This window comes from Triticum aestivum, chromosome 1A (genome assembly GCF_018294505.1).
Source record: "Triticum aestivum cultivar Chinese Spring chromosome 1A, IWGSC CS RefSeq v2.1, whole genome shotgun sequence".
NCBI lineage: Eukaryota > Viridiplantae > Streptophyta > Magnoliopsida > Poales > Poaceae > Triticum > Triticum aestivum.
In genome coordinates, this window is record NC_057794.1 from 14,673,035 (window position 1) to 14,691,051 (window position 18,017).

At 43.4% G+C, this 18,017-nt stretch overlaps 1 protein-coding gene across 1 annotated transcript; it reads left to right on the forward strand.

The window, feature by feature from the left end:
• Positions 1–13,908: 13,908 nt before the first annotated feature.
• Positions 13,909–16,034, forward strand: LOC123071934 (uncharacterized). The gene is made up of 3 exons (XM_044495544.1): positions 13,909–14,300; positions 14,833–15,044; positions 15,275–16,034. The coding sequence occupies exons 1-3, from the start codon at positions 14,015–14,017 to the stop codon at positions 15,872–15,874; spliced, it is 1,098 nt and encodes a 365-aa protein (XP_044351479.1). The 5' UTR covers positions 13,909–14,014; the 3' UTR covers positions 15,875–16,034.
• Positions 16,035–18,017: the final 1,983 nt, after the last annotated feature.

Here is an 18,017-nt window from a genome sequence, read left to right on the forward strand (position 1 = left end):
TCCCCCTCCCCTCGCGGCCCCGCCTGCGACAACCTCCCTCCCGAGCGCGAAAGCTAGGGTTCCTAGCCGCCGCCACCACTGCCGGCGCCCCCGTGCCCCCACGGCCCCCACCGCCGCAGCTCCTCCATCGCCGACGCCTCCGCGACCTCGCCGTGGCCGCCGGCCTCCCCACGACCAACCGAGGCATCCCTTCGACGCCGCCGTCGCCGCCGACCCCGACACCAACCCCGACCCCGACCCCTCCGGCAACCGGCCGCGCCCGCCCAGGTACCTCTCCTCCTTCCTCCTTCCTCCCTCTCCACCCTTCCTCCTCCTTGTCGCCTCCAAAATTGGCCATGACCCAGTGCACTTTAATTTGTTAAACACCTGCAGTAGTATACTTGACTGAATTTAAACACTTGCAGTAGTACTTTGACGAGTCTACTTGATCAACTGAATTTAAACACTTACAGTCTTTCTACTGCTGCTTGATCAACTGGAGTACTCTGGTACTTGATCAGTAGCTGTTTTGGTGTAGCAAGTGCAGCAGCTGTAGTACTCCATTTGGTACTCCATCTGGAGACTTTAACTGGATCAGATTAGGTACTCCATTTGCTATAGTACTCTAGTTAACTGAAACTAGTGACATCACTTGAAGCAACTTAAGTCTGAATAATCAAATTCATCATACACTATTACTTGAATAAAAGATTATGTGCTTGCAGTGGAGCGCATGCGTTTTGGAGTAGCATCAGTAGCTACTGTTACTTTTCCACATGAAGTACAGTACTGGACTAGCAAGTGTACCATTATTATTGGAGCAAAAAATTCAGTTAAGTTGTGCAGTAGTGTGCTCCTGCTTGCTCTTCTATGAATCTTTTAAGTTAAATGAAACCTTTTTACTCCAGTAGAATTAGATGAATTTTGTCAGTACTGTGTATTTAAATGAATCTTTTGCTGTGTATTTAAATGAAAGGGGAGTATAAATACTGTTTGGTTAAAACCAAGATTCAGTATCTTGAACTACTCCAGTTGTTTAAATTTGACTTGGTGTAGTAATCCAATACTCCAAACTGCTGATGGACAGATGGCCATTAGTTGGTGTAGTACTGCTTGGAGTAGCTTGCTGTAGAGATTTGTGTATTCTGCAGTTGAGTGCCAAAATAAACCTTGCTAGGTGAATCTTGTTTGCATTAGGAGTAATCGCTGGAAATTTACTGAATTTTGTTGCCAGTAGATGCACTATTGGAGTATTGGATTAGTGCCTCTGTTTTTAATTAACAGTAATCCATGATCAACAACAGTTTCTTTCACTAATTTTCAGTTAACAACAATCCATGATTTTTTTCAGCTAAAACTATTGATGATTTTTTGTTGGGTGACCTATTAGATCTGGAATGGAAGCTCACGTAAGTTGAGCTGATTTTTGTCTATATGAAAGCAGAGGACCATATGGTCTGTGGCCTTTTCATCCATATGAAAGTAGAGGCACATTGTGGTGCTAGTTTGCTGGCTTTTGTCTCCGACCGTCGTGTCGTGTTGATTTTGCAGGTACCCCAAGAGGCCCTTGAGTTTGCCGGAATGTCGATTAACTTCCGTTCCGGCAAATTCGGGTACTCCATATGTCCTATTTTCAGCAAAGGTCATGCTGAAATTTTCCGTGAATTTTAGCATGACTTTGCTAAAAATAGGACATATGGGGTACTTGTGACTAATGCATGGGCCGGGGTATCTTAGTACTTAGTTAAGTAGGATCAACTGCCCCGCCATTCTTGCTGCATTAAACCATAGGTGGCAATAGAGCCAAGTGATTAGTGCCAAGTGATTAGGCCCAACCTAGGGTGCCTCGGCATCGATAAACCCGAAATGATAAAAACTTAACTTGGCTGCCCCGGATGCCTCGGTGTCGATGAGAACCTAAATGATGTACGCTTAGGCTTTTAGGGTGCCTCGGCGTCGAAACCCTAAATGATGAAAGCTTAGGCTTTTAGGGTGCCTCGGTGTCGACAAACCCTAAATGATGAGACCATGATCTTGTTCCTTGACAATAACCAACTTTTTGACTAAACTTTTTTCCTATTTAGAGTGAAACATGGCCCACAACGATGAGGCCGGTGGTTCGGGCGGCAAGCAATTTTGGGAGTTGTCCCAGGATATGTCTTCATAATCATCGGACGACGAAAGTCTCCCGGCGGAGTGCGACTGGTGCCACGACAATCGAGGTCTGTGCGCCATGCCTCACCTGGACGATGATCGGCGCTTCAGCATTAAGCTCGAGGAGACCTTCGAAGTCGAAACGGTACACAACGACGACAAGTGTTATTTTCATAATTAAGCATTACTTCAACTATTTCAACGTGTAATTTTCATCTTTTACAATTCGAGTATAGCTTATCCCATGCCATGCAAGACGCTATGTCTTGGAGAGGATGGATTTTGAAGACCATGAAATTTCTGAAACAAAGAAAATTCACCTAAGGACTCATCACGATGTGGACTTTGAAGTAAATCTATATAATTCTGAGAGCGTAACCCAATTTGGTTGCAAAAATTGGGAAGCATTTTGCAAGATGTATGGTTTTGATGAGGGTATGCTTATCACCATGGATCTTGGTAATCCTGACATCAACCAAGACAATATGGACATTTGGGTCCTTGTTGATACGCCTCCAGTTATACCGCTATGTGAGTTTCTCAAACATAGTTATTAGCTAATTTATATTGTTTATTTCAAAATAGTTGACAGCTTATTTCCATTGACAGCTTATTTTTATTGTTCAAAGAATGTGCGGGAGATGGTAGACAAAACCCACTACACCGATGGCTCCGAATTAACAACTTACAAGGAGAAAAATCATCTGGTCGGATTTTGTACTGACATTGAAAATTACATTATCCACAAACAAATTCCTCAACATTATGGTAAATACGTGCCACTAGTGCATGTGTTCAACTACGGTAACTACCATGGAGATACCCTGGTAAGATTTTTACTATTACGACATCCGTGCATCTTTTGCATACTTCTAAAACTAGTACATCATTGCTAACTATGAAGTTATTACTATGTTTTTCAACAGATAATCCCAGAGAATTGTGTGCCTCATATGATGTATCTGAAAGGTAGTGTTAATGTTTTGAACATACAGCTAGGTCATCCTACGAATCTCAACTGTCCATACGAGATTTCTAAAAGAAGTGGAGACATGAAAATCAAAGGATGGAAAAAATGTATGGACAGTCGTAAGGAGCTTCTTGGAAGCAAAAGGAAGCGAAGCGCAAGAATTGGAGACAGGATGTTCTCCATTCTCCATAATGGAGAGTCAGGGTCTATATTGTTTTATGCTATTTTAGCTTAAATAGGGTATTTAGGTCCTGCCTAATACTGATGATCATGTGCTGATGAACAATTAAGTAGGGTTGGTTCGAAGACTATCAAGATGATGATCATATGACTTGTTATGAATAACGAGTAGAAGTTGTATGATGATGATTAGTAGGACTTGTTAGGATTAGTATTACTTCCGACAAACTCGATACTCGCGGTCTTGAGACTTGTAATGTTTTATCTTTGTTCGGTCCTTTCAATTCGGAGACTAATATGATGAATTGTATTCGGAGACTAATATGATGAATTGTATTCAGAGACTAATCTTCTATTGTATTCGATGAATCTGTTGTTGATGTGTGCTCTCTATATTTTGTCCAATTATACATTTTGTAACCTGTGCAAAAAACAGAAAATTAAAAAATAAAAAAACCTAATATTCATACTAATGGCGCATCACATCACAGTGCGCCATTAGTATGCCAAAGGATACTAATGGCGCATCTTGTTGTTGTGCGCCATTAGTATGCCAAAGCACCTGGGTATACATGGCCCCCTGGGAGGCATACTAATGGCGCACTATTGCAAAATATACTAATGGCGTGGTACTAATGGCGCACCACTAATGCGCCATTAATGGCCAAATTATGTGCGCCATTAGTAGGCCTTTTTCTAGTAGTGTATCTTCTGCCGTGGTCGGGCTTTGAGTCTTACTCAACTTCACACATTGTAATACAGGCAAGAACTCTTTCTTTGACTGCTCCATTTTGAACTATTTCAAAATCTTGTCAAGGTATGTACTCATTGAAAAACTTATCAAGCGTCTTGATCTATCTCTATAGATCTTGAAGCTCAATATGTAAGCAGCTTCACTGAAGTCTTTCCTTGAAAAACTCCTTTCAAACACTCCTTTATGCTTTACAGAATAATTCTACATTATTTCCAATCAAAAATATGTCATTCACATATACTTATCAGAAATGCTGTAGTGCTCCCACTCACTTTCTTGTAAATACAGGCTTCACCGCAAGTCTGTATAAAATTATATGCTTTGATCAACTCATCAAAGCGTATATTCCAACTCCGAGATGCTTGCACCAGTCCATAGATGGATCGCTGGAGCTTGCATATTTTGTTAGCACCTTTCGGATTGACAAAACCTTCTGGTCGCATCATATATAACTCTTCTTTAATAAATCCATTAAGGAATGCAGTTTTGTTTATCCACTTGCCAGATTTCATAAAATGCGGCAATAACTAACATGATTCGGACAGACTCAAGCATAGATACGAGTGAGAAGCTCTCGTCGTAGTCAACACCTTGAACTTGTCAAAAACCTTTTGCGACAATTCTAGCTTTGTAGATAGTAACACTACTATCAGCGTCCGTCTTCCTCTTGAAGATCCATTTATTCTCAATTGCTTGCCGATCATCGGGCAAGTCAACCAAAGTCCAAACTTTGTTCTCATACATGGATCATATCTCAGATTTCATGGCCTCAAACCATTTCGCGAAATCTGGGCTCATCATCGTTTCCTCATAGTTCGTAGGTTCGTCATGGTCAAGTAACATGACCTCCAGAACAGGATTACCGTACCACTCTCGTGCGGATCTCACTCTGGTTTACCTACGAGATTCGGTAGTAACTTGATCTGAAGTTTCATGATCAATATCATTAGCGTCCTCACTAATTGGTGTAGGTGTCACAGAAATAGAATTTCTGTGATGAACTACTTTCCAATAAGGGAGCAGGTACAGTTACCTCATTAAGTTCTACTTTCCTCCCACTCACATCTTTCGAGAGAAACTCCTTCTCCAGAAAGTTTCCGAATTTAGCAAAAAAAAGTCTTGCCTTCGGATCTATGATAGAAGGTGTATCCAATAGTTTCCTTTGGATATCCTATGAAGACACATTTCTCTGATTTGGGTTCGAGCTTATCAGGTTGAAGCTTTTTCACATAAGCATCGCAGCCCCAAACTTTCAGAAACGACAACTTTGGTTTCTTGCCAAACCACAGTTCAAATTGTGTCGTCTCAACGGACTTAGATGTTGCCCTTTTTAACGTGAATGCAGCTGTCTTTAATGCATAACCCCAAAACGATAGTGGTAGATCGGTAAGAGACATCATAGATTGCACTATATCCAATAAAGTACAGTTATGACGTTCGGACACACCATTATGCTGAGGTGTTCCATGTGGCATGAGTTTGTGAAACTATTCCACATTGCTTTAATTGAAGACCAAACTCGTAACTCAAATATTTGTCTCCGCGATCAGATCGTAGAAACTTTATTTTCTTGTCACGATGATTTTCCACTTCACTCTGAATTTCTTTGAAATTTTCAAATGTTTCAGGCTTATGTTTCATCAAGTAGATATACTCATATCTGCTCAAATTATCTGTGAAGATCAGAAAATAATGATACCTGTTGCGAGCCTTAATATTCATCGGACCACATACATCGGTATGTATGATTTCCAACAAATCTGTTGCTTGCTTCATTGTTCTAGAGAACGGCGTTTTAGTCATCTTGCCCATAAGGCATGGTTCGCAAGCATCAAGTGATTCATAATCAAGTGATTCCAAAATCCCATCAACATGGAGTTTTCTTCATGTGCTTTACACCAATATGACCTAAACGGCAGTGCTACAAATAACTTGCACTATCATTATTAACTTTGCATCTTTTGGTTTCAATATTATGATCATGTGTATCACTACGATCGAGATCCAACGAACTATTTTCATTGGGTGTGTAACCATATAAGGTTTTATTCATGTAAACAGAACAACAATTTATTCTCTTACTTAAATGAATAACCGTATTACAATAAACATGATCAAATCATATTCATGCTCAACGCAAACACCAAATAACACTTATTCAGGTTCAACACTAATCCCGAAATTATAGGGAGTGTGCGATGATGGTCATATCAATCTTGGAACCACTTCCAACACACATCGTCACTTCACCCTTAACTAGACTTTGTTTATTTTGCAACTCCCGTTTCGAGTTACTAATCCTAGCAACTGAAACAGTATTAAATGCCGAGGGGTTGCTATAAACACTAGTAAAGTACACATCAATAACATGTATATCAAATATACTTATGTTCACTTTGCCACCCTTCTTATCCGCCAATCACTTGGGGTAGTTCCGCTTCCAGTGACCAGTCCCTTTGCAGTAGAAGCACTTAGTCTCAGGCTTAGGACCAGACTTGGGCTTCTTCACTTGAGCAGCAACTTGCTTGCTGTTCTTCTTGAAGTTCCCCTTCTTCCCTCTGCCCTTTTCTTGAAACTAGTGGTCTTGTTAATCATCAACACTTGATGTTTTTCTTGATTTCTACCTTCGTTGATTTCAGCATCACGAAGAGCTTGGGAGTTGTTTCCGTTATCCCTTGCATATTATAGTTCATCACGAAGTTCTACTAACTTGATGATGGTGACTAGAGAATTCTGTCAATCACTATCTTATCTGGAAGATTAACTCCCACTTGATTTAAGTGATTGTAGTACCCAGACAATCTGAGCACATGCTCACTAGTTGAGTGATTCTCCTCCATCTTTTAGCTATAGAACTTGTTGGAGACTTCATATCTCTCAACTCGGGTATTTGCTTGAAATGTTAACTTCAACTCCTGGAACATCTCATATGGTCCATGACGTTCAAAACGTCTTTGAAGTCCCGATTCTAAGCCGTTAAGCATGGTGCACTATAACTATCAAGTAGTCATCATATTGAGCTAGCCAAACGTTCATAACGTCTGCATCTGCTCCTGCAATAGGTCTGTCACCTAGCGGTGCATCAAGGACATAATTCTTCTGTGCAGCAATGAGGATAAACCTCAGATCACGGATCCAATCCGCATCATTGCTACTAACATCTTTCAACACAATTTTTCTCTAGGAACATATCAAAATAAACATATGAAAGCAACAACGCGAGCTATTGATCTACAACATAGATATGCTAATACTACCAGGACTAAGTTCATGATAAATTAAAGTTCAATTAATCATATTACTTAAGAACTCCCACTTAGATAGACATCCCTCTAATCCTCTAAGTGATCACGTGATCCAAATCAACTAAACCATAACCGATCATCACGTGAGATGGGGTAGTTTTCAATGGTGAAAATCGTTATGTTGATCATATCTACTATATGATCCATGCTCGACCTTTCGGTCTCCGTGTTCCGAGGCCATATCCGCATATGCTAGCCTCGTCAAGTTTAACCTGAGTATTCTGCGTGTGCAAAACTGGCTTGCACCCGTTGTAGATGGACGTAGAGCTTATCACACCCGATCATCACGTGGTGTCTGGGCACGACGAACTTTGGCAACGGTGCATACTCCGGGAGAACACTTCTTGATAATTTAGTGAGAGATCATCTTATAATGCTACCGTCAATCAAAGCAAGATAAGATGCATAAAAGATAAACATCACATGCAATCAATATAAGTGATATGATATGGCCATCATCATCTTGTGCTTGTGATCTCCATCTCCGAAGCACCGTCATGATCACCATCGTCACCGGCGCGACACCTTGATCTCCATCGTAGCATCGTTGTCGTCTCGCCAATCTTATGCTTCTACGACTATCGCTACCGCTTAGTGATAAAGTAAAGCATTACAGGGCGATTGCATTGCATACAATAAAGCGACAACCATATGGCTCCTGCCAGTTGCCGATAACTCGGTTACAAAACATGATCATCTCATACAATAAAATTTAGCATCATGTCTTGACCATATCACATCACAGCATGCCCTGCAAAAACAAGTTAGACGTCCTCTACTTTGTTGTTGCAAGTTTTACGTGGCTGCTACGGGCTTAAGCAAGAACCAATCTTACCTACGCATCAAAACCACAACGATAGTTTGTCAAGTTGATGTTGTTTTAACCTTCGCAAGGACCGGGCGTAGCCACACTCGGTTCAACTAAAGTTGGAGAAACTGTCACCCGCAAGCCACCTCTGTGCAAAGCACGTCGGGAGAACCGGTCTCGCGTAAGCGTACGCGTAATGTCGGTCTGGGCCGCTTCGTCCAACAATACCGCCGAACCAAAGTATGACATGCTGGTAAGCAGTATGACTTATATCACCCACAACTCACTTGTGTTCTACTCGTGCATATAACATCAACACATAAAACCTAGGCTCGGATGCCACTGTTGGGGAACGTAGTAATTTCAAAAAAATTCCTACGCACACGCAAGATCATGGTGATGCATAGCAACGAGAGGGGAGAGTGTGATCTACATACCCTTGTAGATCGACTGCGGAAGCGTTTAGCACAACGCGGTTGATGTAGTTGTACGTCTTCACGATCCGACCGATCCAAGCACCGTTACTCCGGCACCTCCGAGTTCTTGGCACACGTTCAGCTCGATGACGTTCCCCGGGCTCCGATCCAGCAAAGCTTCGGGGAGGAGTTCCGTCAGCACGACGGCGTGGCGACGATAATGATGTTCTACCGACGCAGGGCTTCGCCTAAGCACCGCAACGATATGACCGAGGTGGAATATGGTGGATGGGGGCACCGCACACGGCTAAAGAACGATCACGAAGATCAACTTGTGCGTCCATGGGGTGCCCCCTGCCCCCATATATAAAGGAGTGGAGGAGGGGAGGGCCGGCCCTCTCTATGGCGCGCCCTAGGGGAGTCCTACTCCCACCGGGAGTAGGATTCCCCCTTTCCTAGTCCAACTAGGAGTCCTTCCATGTAGTAGGAGTAGGAGACAAGGAAGGGGAAGGGAGAAGGGAAGGAAGGAGGGGGCGCAGCCCCTCCCCCTAGTCCAATTCGGACTAGGCCTTGGGGGGGCACGCGGCCTGCCCTAGGCAGCCCCTCTCTCTTTCCCGTATGGCCCAATAAGGCCCAATACTTCTCCCGGCGAATTCCCGTAACTCTCCGGTACTCCGAAAAATACCCGAACCACCCGGAACCTTTCCGATGTCCGAATATAGTCGTCCAATATATCGATCTTTATGTCTCGACCATTTCGAGACTCCTCGTCATGTCCCCGATCTCATTTGGGACTCCGAACTCCTTCGGTACATCAAAACTCATAAACTCATAATATAACTGTCATTGAAACCTTAAGCGTGCGGACCCTACGGTTCGAGAACAATGTAGACATGACGGAGACACGTCTCCGGTCAATAACCAATAGCGGGACCTGGATGCCCATATTGGCTCCTACATATTCTACGAAGATCTTTATCGGTCAGACCGCATAACTACATACGTTGTTCCCTTTGTCATCGGTATGTTACTTGCCCGAGATTCGATCGTCGGTATCCAATACCTAGTTCAATCTCGTTACCGGCAAGTCTCTTTACTCGTTCCGTAATACATCATCTCGCAACTAACTCATTAGTTGCAATGCTTGCAAGGCTTATGTGATGTGCATTACCGAGAGGGCCCAGAGATACCTCTCCGACATTCGGAGTGACAAATCCTAATCTCGAAATACGCCAACCCAACATGTACCTTTGAGACACCTGTAGAGCTCCTTTATAATCACCCAGTTACGTTGTGACGTTTGGTAGCACACAAAGTGTTCCTCCGGCAAACGGGAGTTGCATAATCTCATAGTCATAGGAACATGTATAAGTCATGAAGAAAGCAATAGCAACATACTAAGCGATCGGGTGCTAAACTAATGGAATGGGTCATGTCAATCAGATCATTCAACTAATGATGTGATCCCGTTAATCAAATAACAACTCTTTGTCCATGGTTAGGAAACATAACCATCTTTGATTAACGAGCTCGTCAAGTAGAGGCATACTAGTGACACTCTGTTTGTCTATGTATTCACACATGTATTATGTTTCCGGTTAATACAATTCTAGCATGAATAATAAACATTTATCATGATATAAGGAAATAAATAATAACTTTATTATTGCCTCTAGGGCATATTTCCTTCACCAACTTCGGTTGGCATTCCCAAATACTTTGCAGACAAAGCTTCATTAGGAACCTGCAGCAAACCTTTTATCTCTGTTATGATATGGTCTGGACAACCCTTACTAAAGAATATGGATGACTTCTCATAATTGATGTGTTGCCCGGATGCCTGACAATAAGTATGCAACAACTGGTTCACCTCATTTGCCCCATCTATATTAGCCTTGAAAAACAGCAGGTTGTCATCTGCGAATAATAAGTGGTTTACTGGCGGAGCCGTAGGGGCTACCCGTATTCCACTCAGGTTGGATGACTCGTCCATAGATTTTAAAAGGCACGAAAGGCCCTCTGCTGCTAACAAGAATAAATATGGGGAAATCAGATATCCCTGTCGTATACCACGAGAAGGTTGAAACTCTTATAATTTCTTACCATTGAACATGACTGAAAACTTTACTGTTCTAACCAGGTTCATGACAATGTGAACCCAATTTTCTGTAAAGCCCAGTTTCAGCATTATCGCTTCCAGATAATCCCACTCGACTCTGTCATAGGCTTTCATCATATCCAACTTCAGCGCACAGTGTCTATTTCTTTTTGCTTTGTTCCTCTTCATAAAATGTAAACACTCATAAGCAGTTATTATATTATCTGTAATTAGCCTTCCTGGAACAAAAGCAGACTGTTCCTCTGAGATGATATCCGGGAGAATAACTTTCAACCTGTTGGCTATGACCTTGGATGCAATTTTGTGCAAGACATTACACAAGGAAATAGGTCTAAACTGTGCCAACGATGTGGGATTTTTTACCTTAGGGATCAAGACGAGCATCGTGTTGTTAATGCACTCAGCCGACTCGGTTCCGTTGATAATACGTAACACTGCAGTAGTTACTTCAGGGCCAGACACGTCCCAATGACACTGAAAGAAGTGTGCTGAAAATCCATCAGGGCCTGGAGCTTTTGTTGGAAACATTTGAAATAATGCTGGCTTAATTTCCTCTTGGGTGTACAGTGCATTCAGAGTCTCATTCATAGCGGGAGTCACTCTTGCTGGGACAGTTTGCATGACATGATTAGTCCCATGGACACCCTCTGATGCATACAAGTTACTATAAAACTCAGTCGCCAATTTCTCCATCTCATCTGTCTCCTCAGTCATTCTTCCGTCAGACAATTTTAAAGATTTAATTTGATTTTTCCGTCGTCGTCTGCTAGCACGAAGATGGAAAAAATAAGTATTCTTGTCCCATGCACAAGCCAATCAACGCGTGCTCTCTAACGCCACAATATCTCCTCCCCGTGGAACAGTTCGACGAGTTGATCAGCTACCTTCGTCTCCTGTCGCGATGGGCCAGATCTTCCTGGGATCTCCCGCAAAAGCTGCAGTTCATTTTTTAATCTCGTTATTTCCCGCCTGACACTGCCAAAATGTGTCCTGTCCCAGGTGAAGAGATCAGTTGACATCGACTGGAGTTTATTGCGCACTGACTCCACCGAATTTGCATTAGTTTTATCCCATCCCTCATTTACTACAGATGCCAAGGTTGGGTCTCGTTCCCAGCACAACTCATATTTAAAAGCTCGTGGGGGCCGTCTGCATGCATGCACGTCCTCCATCCGAAGTAGTAGTGGTACGTGATGGCTTGACGCTGCCGTTTTGTGCTCCACAGTCGCTCCTGGGTAAGCTAGGATCCACTCCGGGTTAGCCACACATCTGTCCAGCCTAACCCTCGTATATGTCCCTCCAGCGACTCTTCTTTCGAACGTCCAGTCAGTGTAGCCTATATCAGAGAGGCCACATGTGTCAAGTGCGTCACGGAAGCCATCCATTTGTGCCTGGCTCCGATAGCCCACTCCATCATGCTCATACCCATGTAACACTTCATTAAAATCACCAATTACCATCCATGGACCACTACCTGTTACAACAATTGCCCGCAACATGTCCCAAGTCTTGTGCCGCTGGTTCACTTGGGCTTCTCCATACACAAAAGAAATGCGGGTCTCTATCTGTGTCAACTCTTTCACCATTACATCTATATGATATTCCGAATAACCAAGAACTTCAAGCTTTATTTCCTCATTCCAAAAAATTCCAAGTCCACCACTACGACCAGAGCTACTCACAGCGAAACTTTTATTAAAACCTAGAGATCCTACCAAATTCTCCACAAGCGATCCTTCTATTTGTGTTTCAAGGATACAAACTATAGAGAGGGCAAATTGCCTCATGAGATCACGAAGCTCACGAACTGCCGCGGGTTTGCCGGCCCCGCGACAGTTCCAGCATAGAAGACTCATTGCGCTAGGCGCGACCCCCCTGGGAGGCCCGCCATACGCGCATCATTGTTTTGTGGTAGGTTGCTGCTCTTTGGATAGTTCTTGTCCGCCGGCTGCTGACTTGGTTTGACCCGCTTCAGGTCCTGCTTCGGTGGTGGACTAGTGGGCACAGTTGGAGGTGGGAGAGCCAGTGTTCCTGTACCCTTTGACGCCAGAGGTGGGGCAACCTGCAGTAGTTTTTCATTCTGAGCCGCCGATCTCTTGCGAGATTTTTCTGCATCTTCCATATCTGCATCCCCGCTATTCTCCTCAGCCAGATCATATTCCTCAAAACTCCGCTGATCATGGAATGCACCACGTCCCGGTCCTCTTCCCGAACGGCCTCTGCCTCTACCACCCCGTGTTGCCCTTCCTTCACCCGGACCACGCCCCGGGCCTTGGAACCAGCCCACTCTCAGATCCTTAAAAACAAGTGCCTGTGGAGGATGCACACCATCTCCACACTCCTTGAATAAATGTCCCAAGTGACCACAAATGGCACACCAATCAGGAAGCCTTTCATATTTGACGACAAAGATTTCTCTTTTCTTCCTCTTGACCAGGGAGACAGCGTTCCTAAGAGGCTTTGTAACATCAATTCTGATGCGCACACGATAGAAATTGCCTTCAAAATCTTGGGACTTGGGTTCAGCAAAAATATACTCTCCAAGTGTTGATGAAAGGGATTTGATGAGGGGAAAGTAACCCTCTGGCAGATCATGAATCTGTGCCCATATCTCAATGGTATTCAACACAATCGAGGAAGGTCTGGTGAAGCCATCATACGGTGCTATAACCACCGCTTTCCCTTTGAAGTTCCAAGGCCCTTCTTCCATCACCCGCTCCCAATCACCAAGGCACGAGAATTGCAGTGTGTATAGGTTCTCCTCCAGGGGATGGATCTTCACCACCTACGCCAAGTCCCAAGCAATCCTCATGCTCCTATAGAGCCACTACTGGCTATAGGTTTTCTCTGTATACACCCTTGCTATTGCCATCCATCTTGTTGCTTCCTCTGGTAATTCTTCATCATCCACCACTACATCCTGGAGGTCCTCCTCCTTCAAACCAAGCTTTGCCATCATCGCCTCTAGCTCGGTCGGAGCCGACCCCGAGCCTGAAGCTTTACTTTCCATTGAGATCTCTTGCCCGAGAAGATGTTTCCGCGGGCGGTAGGTTCCCAAGCCAACCCCGTCCCGGACAGCCCGGGCCCCGCCGACCGCCGGCGAGAAGGGATTGCAGGGTAGGGAAGGTCTCTACGGTTGCGGCAATTGCTAAGGGACACCCCAGGGGCTGCCTAGGCTGACACGTTACTTAATAGTCTTGGACCTTGGCCCAGCCCAAAGCAGCATCTATAAGAATCAACAAAGAGGAAAAGTAGGGTTTGCTCGATTGGCTCGGCGGCGCCCTAGGGTTTGCTCGATTGGCTCGGCGGCTGCGGCGGGCGAATTGGCGATGGCATCTGTAGAGGAGTTGGAGGATGAGGAGGAGGAGGAGGTGGAGGGCTTAGAGCCTTTATTGTATGACCGGGCAAAGTGGGTGGCCTGGGCGGTGGAGGAGAAGGAGTGGTCCTGGCGGGAGGAAGAGGAGAAGACTCGGAAGCGGGAGGAGAGCCGGCGGAGAAGCGAGGCACACGACAAGGTCATGGACTCCATCATCGAGCACGATCCCAAGGTGGGGCGCGACGTCTACACCCGGTTTTTCCTCAGGGACTTCTCCGTCTTCAACATCGACGAGGAGTGTAAGTGGCCTCTCATTTTCTGAAGCTGTAGTAATTTTTTCTGATTGACAGTAACTGAATTACGTTACAGTAGGACGTCTCTCACCTGTATAATCCTCTGTTAGGAGAATCCTCTGACATGCCATGTTCGTTGTTGATGCATAGCAGTAAACAGCAAATCTCAGTCCGTTTACTAGATTGGATTCAGTTTCAGTTAACAACAGGAACTCACTGATTTGGCTAAAACTGAAATTAACTTTCCACAGATGGTGAGATGATTGTTTTCTCTTCAAGTTAACAGCGAATCTCTGTTCATGTACTTGGATTTGATTCATACGTATATCACTTAACAACAGAAATCACTGATTTTGCTAAAATTGAAATTAACTTGGTTCGAATGGTGAGATGATAGCTTTCTCTTGTAGTTAACTCGCAAGTCAAATAAGAATATTAGATGGTTTAACTCAGTGGGATACAAACAGGAAAAACACAAACTGGGCCTGTTTATTGTGATGAAATAATCTGACAGATATATTTTGTTTATTCATTGCAGCGTCTGTCCCTCCAATGCGATACACCGATAGTATCTACCAAGATGAATTTGGGCTAGAAGACTCTGCAAACATCCTCTCCGTCAGCATAGTCTCCTCAGATTTAGGCTTCCCAGTCAATGTCTATGGCCGTGTCATTGCCAGAGACAGCATTGACTACAAGTGCATTTATCTCTTTCACCGCAATAGAGATGATTGCCAGCATCTCAACAAGGTACATCCTTGCTTCTAAGTTTGTTCCAATCGGGTTTCATTTTATTCCATGGTGCATTTAATATCAACTGTTAATTGGCATCTAAATGGAGTCATCTTAGTGCTGGTGGTTGTCGATCCAGACAGTCATCTGCATATAAATGGAGTAGCTTTTATGGCATGCTTCCAATCTTCATTTTGAGCAGTGTTTGGATGAGCATACTCTAACCTCTCGTGCAATTCTTTTCATAGGATGGAATGCTGATTTTAACTGGCCCATATCGAGGTCTAGTGCTGGTTGATTTCATCTATCTAGAGATAGATCTTAAAATAAGGGAAGAAGGAGTTCCAGACAGGCCATTTAGCAAGGGTCTAATAAGCATTGATGGCCGAGTACTGTCTAGAGAGAAAGATGTCATGGTTAGAAGTGAAACCCTTGAGAGCTGGCTCAGCACTACGGAAGTGAGATTCACAACTGTCCTGGATGCAGTCGAGTGCACCTTTGAAATCAAGCTCATTGAGGGGCTTTTTAAAGGAAATATAACAGTTGGCATCGTGGATAAAGCTCGCAAGCTGGACAATGAACAAACGATTGTGATTCATGATAGCACAGCAGATGGCGTGGTTACAAGTGATGAAAGTGGAGTTATCAAACTCCGGCGAAGTGTCATTACTATCTGTCTGGAAAGAAATGTAATGTTTTGCATAAATAATGAGGCTGCTGGTGTTTGTCCTGAACGAACCTTTGATTTCACTCCACGCCGCACTGGTGTAGATGAAGAGAAAATTACGTGTGGTGCTGGGGAGTTCAGATTCAGGATTGTCTGGTCCTTGATGGACTTTAGGCTGTAATCCTGTGACTTGGTAAACTTAGTTCTGATGTAATGAAGTGATGCAATGATGTAGTGAACTATGTTAATCGTGATGTAATAATGTGGTGCACTAAGTTATATTATTGTTATTAAGTAACTTGATGGATTATAAGTAATGAGTAGCGAACTAAGTTATTATATATTATGCTGGCTTGTTATACCAAATTTGTTGGCTTAATTTTTTGGCATAATTAAAGAAGATTAGTGCACTTGGTGTTTTGTTAGACATGTATTAGGCGGAAATACGAACATTTGTCACTGTTAAGGGACATTTCTACCATATTTATCTGTGGTTTGTATTGATTGCTCATGGTCACGTCTGTGTTATCTAAATGTCCTGAAAATTTAATTATTTGGAAGATGGCTTTGCATTGTGTTTGGTTGCTGTTATTCGGAACTAACTTCTGAAGCACAACCTGGGTTCAACGAGGAAGGCAGGAGACACCTTCATGTTATCAGTCCTGGACCACATGTTTTTTGGGAAGGAGTGTATTTCATGAGAAAGTGGCTTCATTTTTTGATCCATGTTGCCTGTTCAAGCCAATACAAAATCTGCTGGTACATAAGAAATTTGAGGATCTTTACAAAAGAAACGATCTTCAAGACACCATGCCACCAGAGGTACTTTTTTTACCCATGTTCTCTTTTATAAACTGTGTTCGGTTCTGGGCTTCTGGCAATGCTTCCACATATGCATATGTGGATATGCTAATTGACGACATCTGTGTTGATTTTCTGCTAAATCAAGTATATTACCTAGGGCATACATTTATTTTCCCAGTAAATCAAGTATATTACCTAGTGCCTTTCCTGTCATACGCGAATGTGAACAATTCATGATTTTTACAGTATATGATTTTGCTCTTAAGTTATGTATGAGTGTAATCTCTTGTTCTAAATAGTGTGTGAAGTTGGTGGTGACGACAAATGCACTGGAAAATGTTGGAATTGCTAACTTGGATACATGGATTTAGCACGATGAGAGGATAAAGGTCAGTATGTTGTAATATATGCCATTTCAATCTGAACTTCTGAATGATTGCCATCTCTACCTCAAAAAACCGTTGGTTGTAACACTCTTGATGGTTTGGCTCTACTAGCTGTTTTGAACGCATTGACGAGCACCAAGAGGCATGATTCTCCTGACCATAGTTTAAGAAACAATCAACATTTGATCGATTTTCTGTGAATCATTATTTAAACAGCACAAAACAAAAGGTTCATGCTGTCTTTTGTTCTTGCACACCTTGAGGGCAGTTATGAAACCAGTGGACTGGTAACAATTGAAGATGGCAACTTCAAATAAAGTGGATTGGGATCACGTATCTTCAGGGCCAGTAAATAAATTTGGAGTTATAGAACATCAGAATTATAATACGTTGAGCATGAACTGAAAACCTGAAATAGTATAGAACAGAACATCACAGCAAACCTGAGATTGACATTGGTTAATGCTTTCTTCACGGCACTGCAACTTATTTCCTCCCTGATTTTGCTCCAATCAAATGGAAAACCAAGAGAATGGACAAGAAATTTTCTTTGGAACGTGGATGAGGAGGCTAAGGGGAGGAAATGTCCCGTGAATTGGCGCTCTGTTTGCTCCCCCAAGAATGCCGGTGGTTTGGGCATCAAGGACACTGCTTGTGTTAGTAGAGCATTGTACCTGCTTGTTTTAGTTTGGGCATCAAGATACCTTGGTCTGGCAGCCCTACCCCCTGTGATAATTATTGATAAAAGGCATAAAGCTATATGTTCTCTGTTTGCACTGTTGCACACACATTGAGCTTGGTGATGCAGCTAAAGTGGGTTTTTGGATGCCTCTTTCGGGTTGCCAGAAGAATATTACTGTCAAAGAAACTTTGGAACTAAATGGTTGGATGTGTGACAAAGTGTGGTCTGTTAAGTTGTCCATGGGCCTGTATGATATTCGATGGCTACTAACGGCGGATGGTCGCTTCGGCTGCCTTGCATATGGATTTCACTTTGCTGCAAACTCCCCTCAACCACTGTTGGATAGTGTTTGGAAACTGGAAAGTGAAGGCTGTGAGGAATCACCCATGGTCGACTTCTACTTGATTTGGCCCGTCCTCTAGGGTTCCTCCCTCACTCCCCCCGCCGCCGCC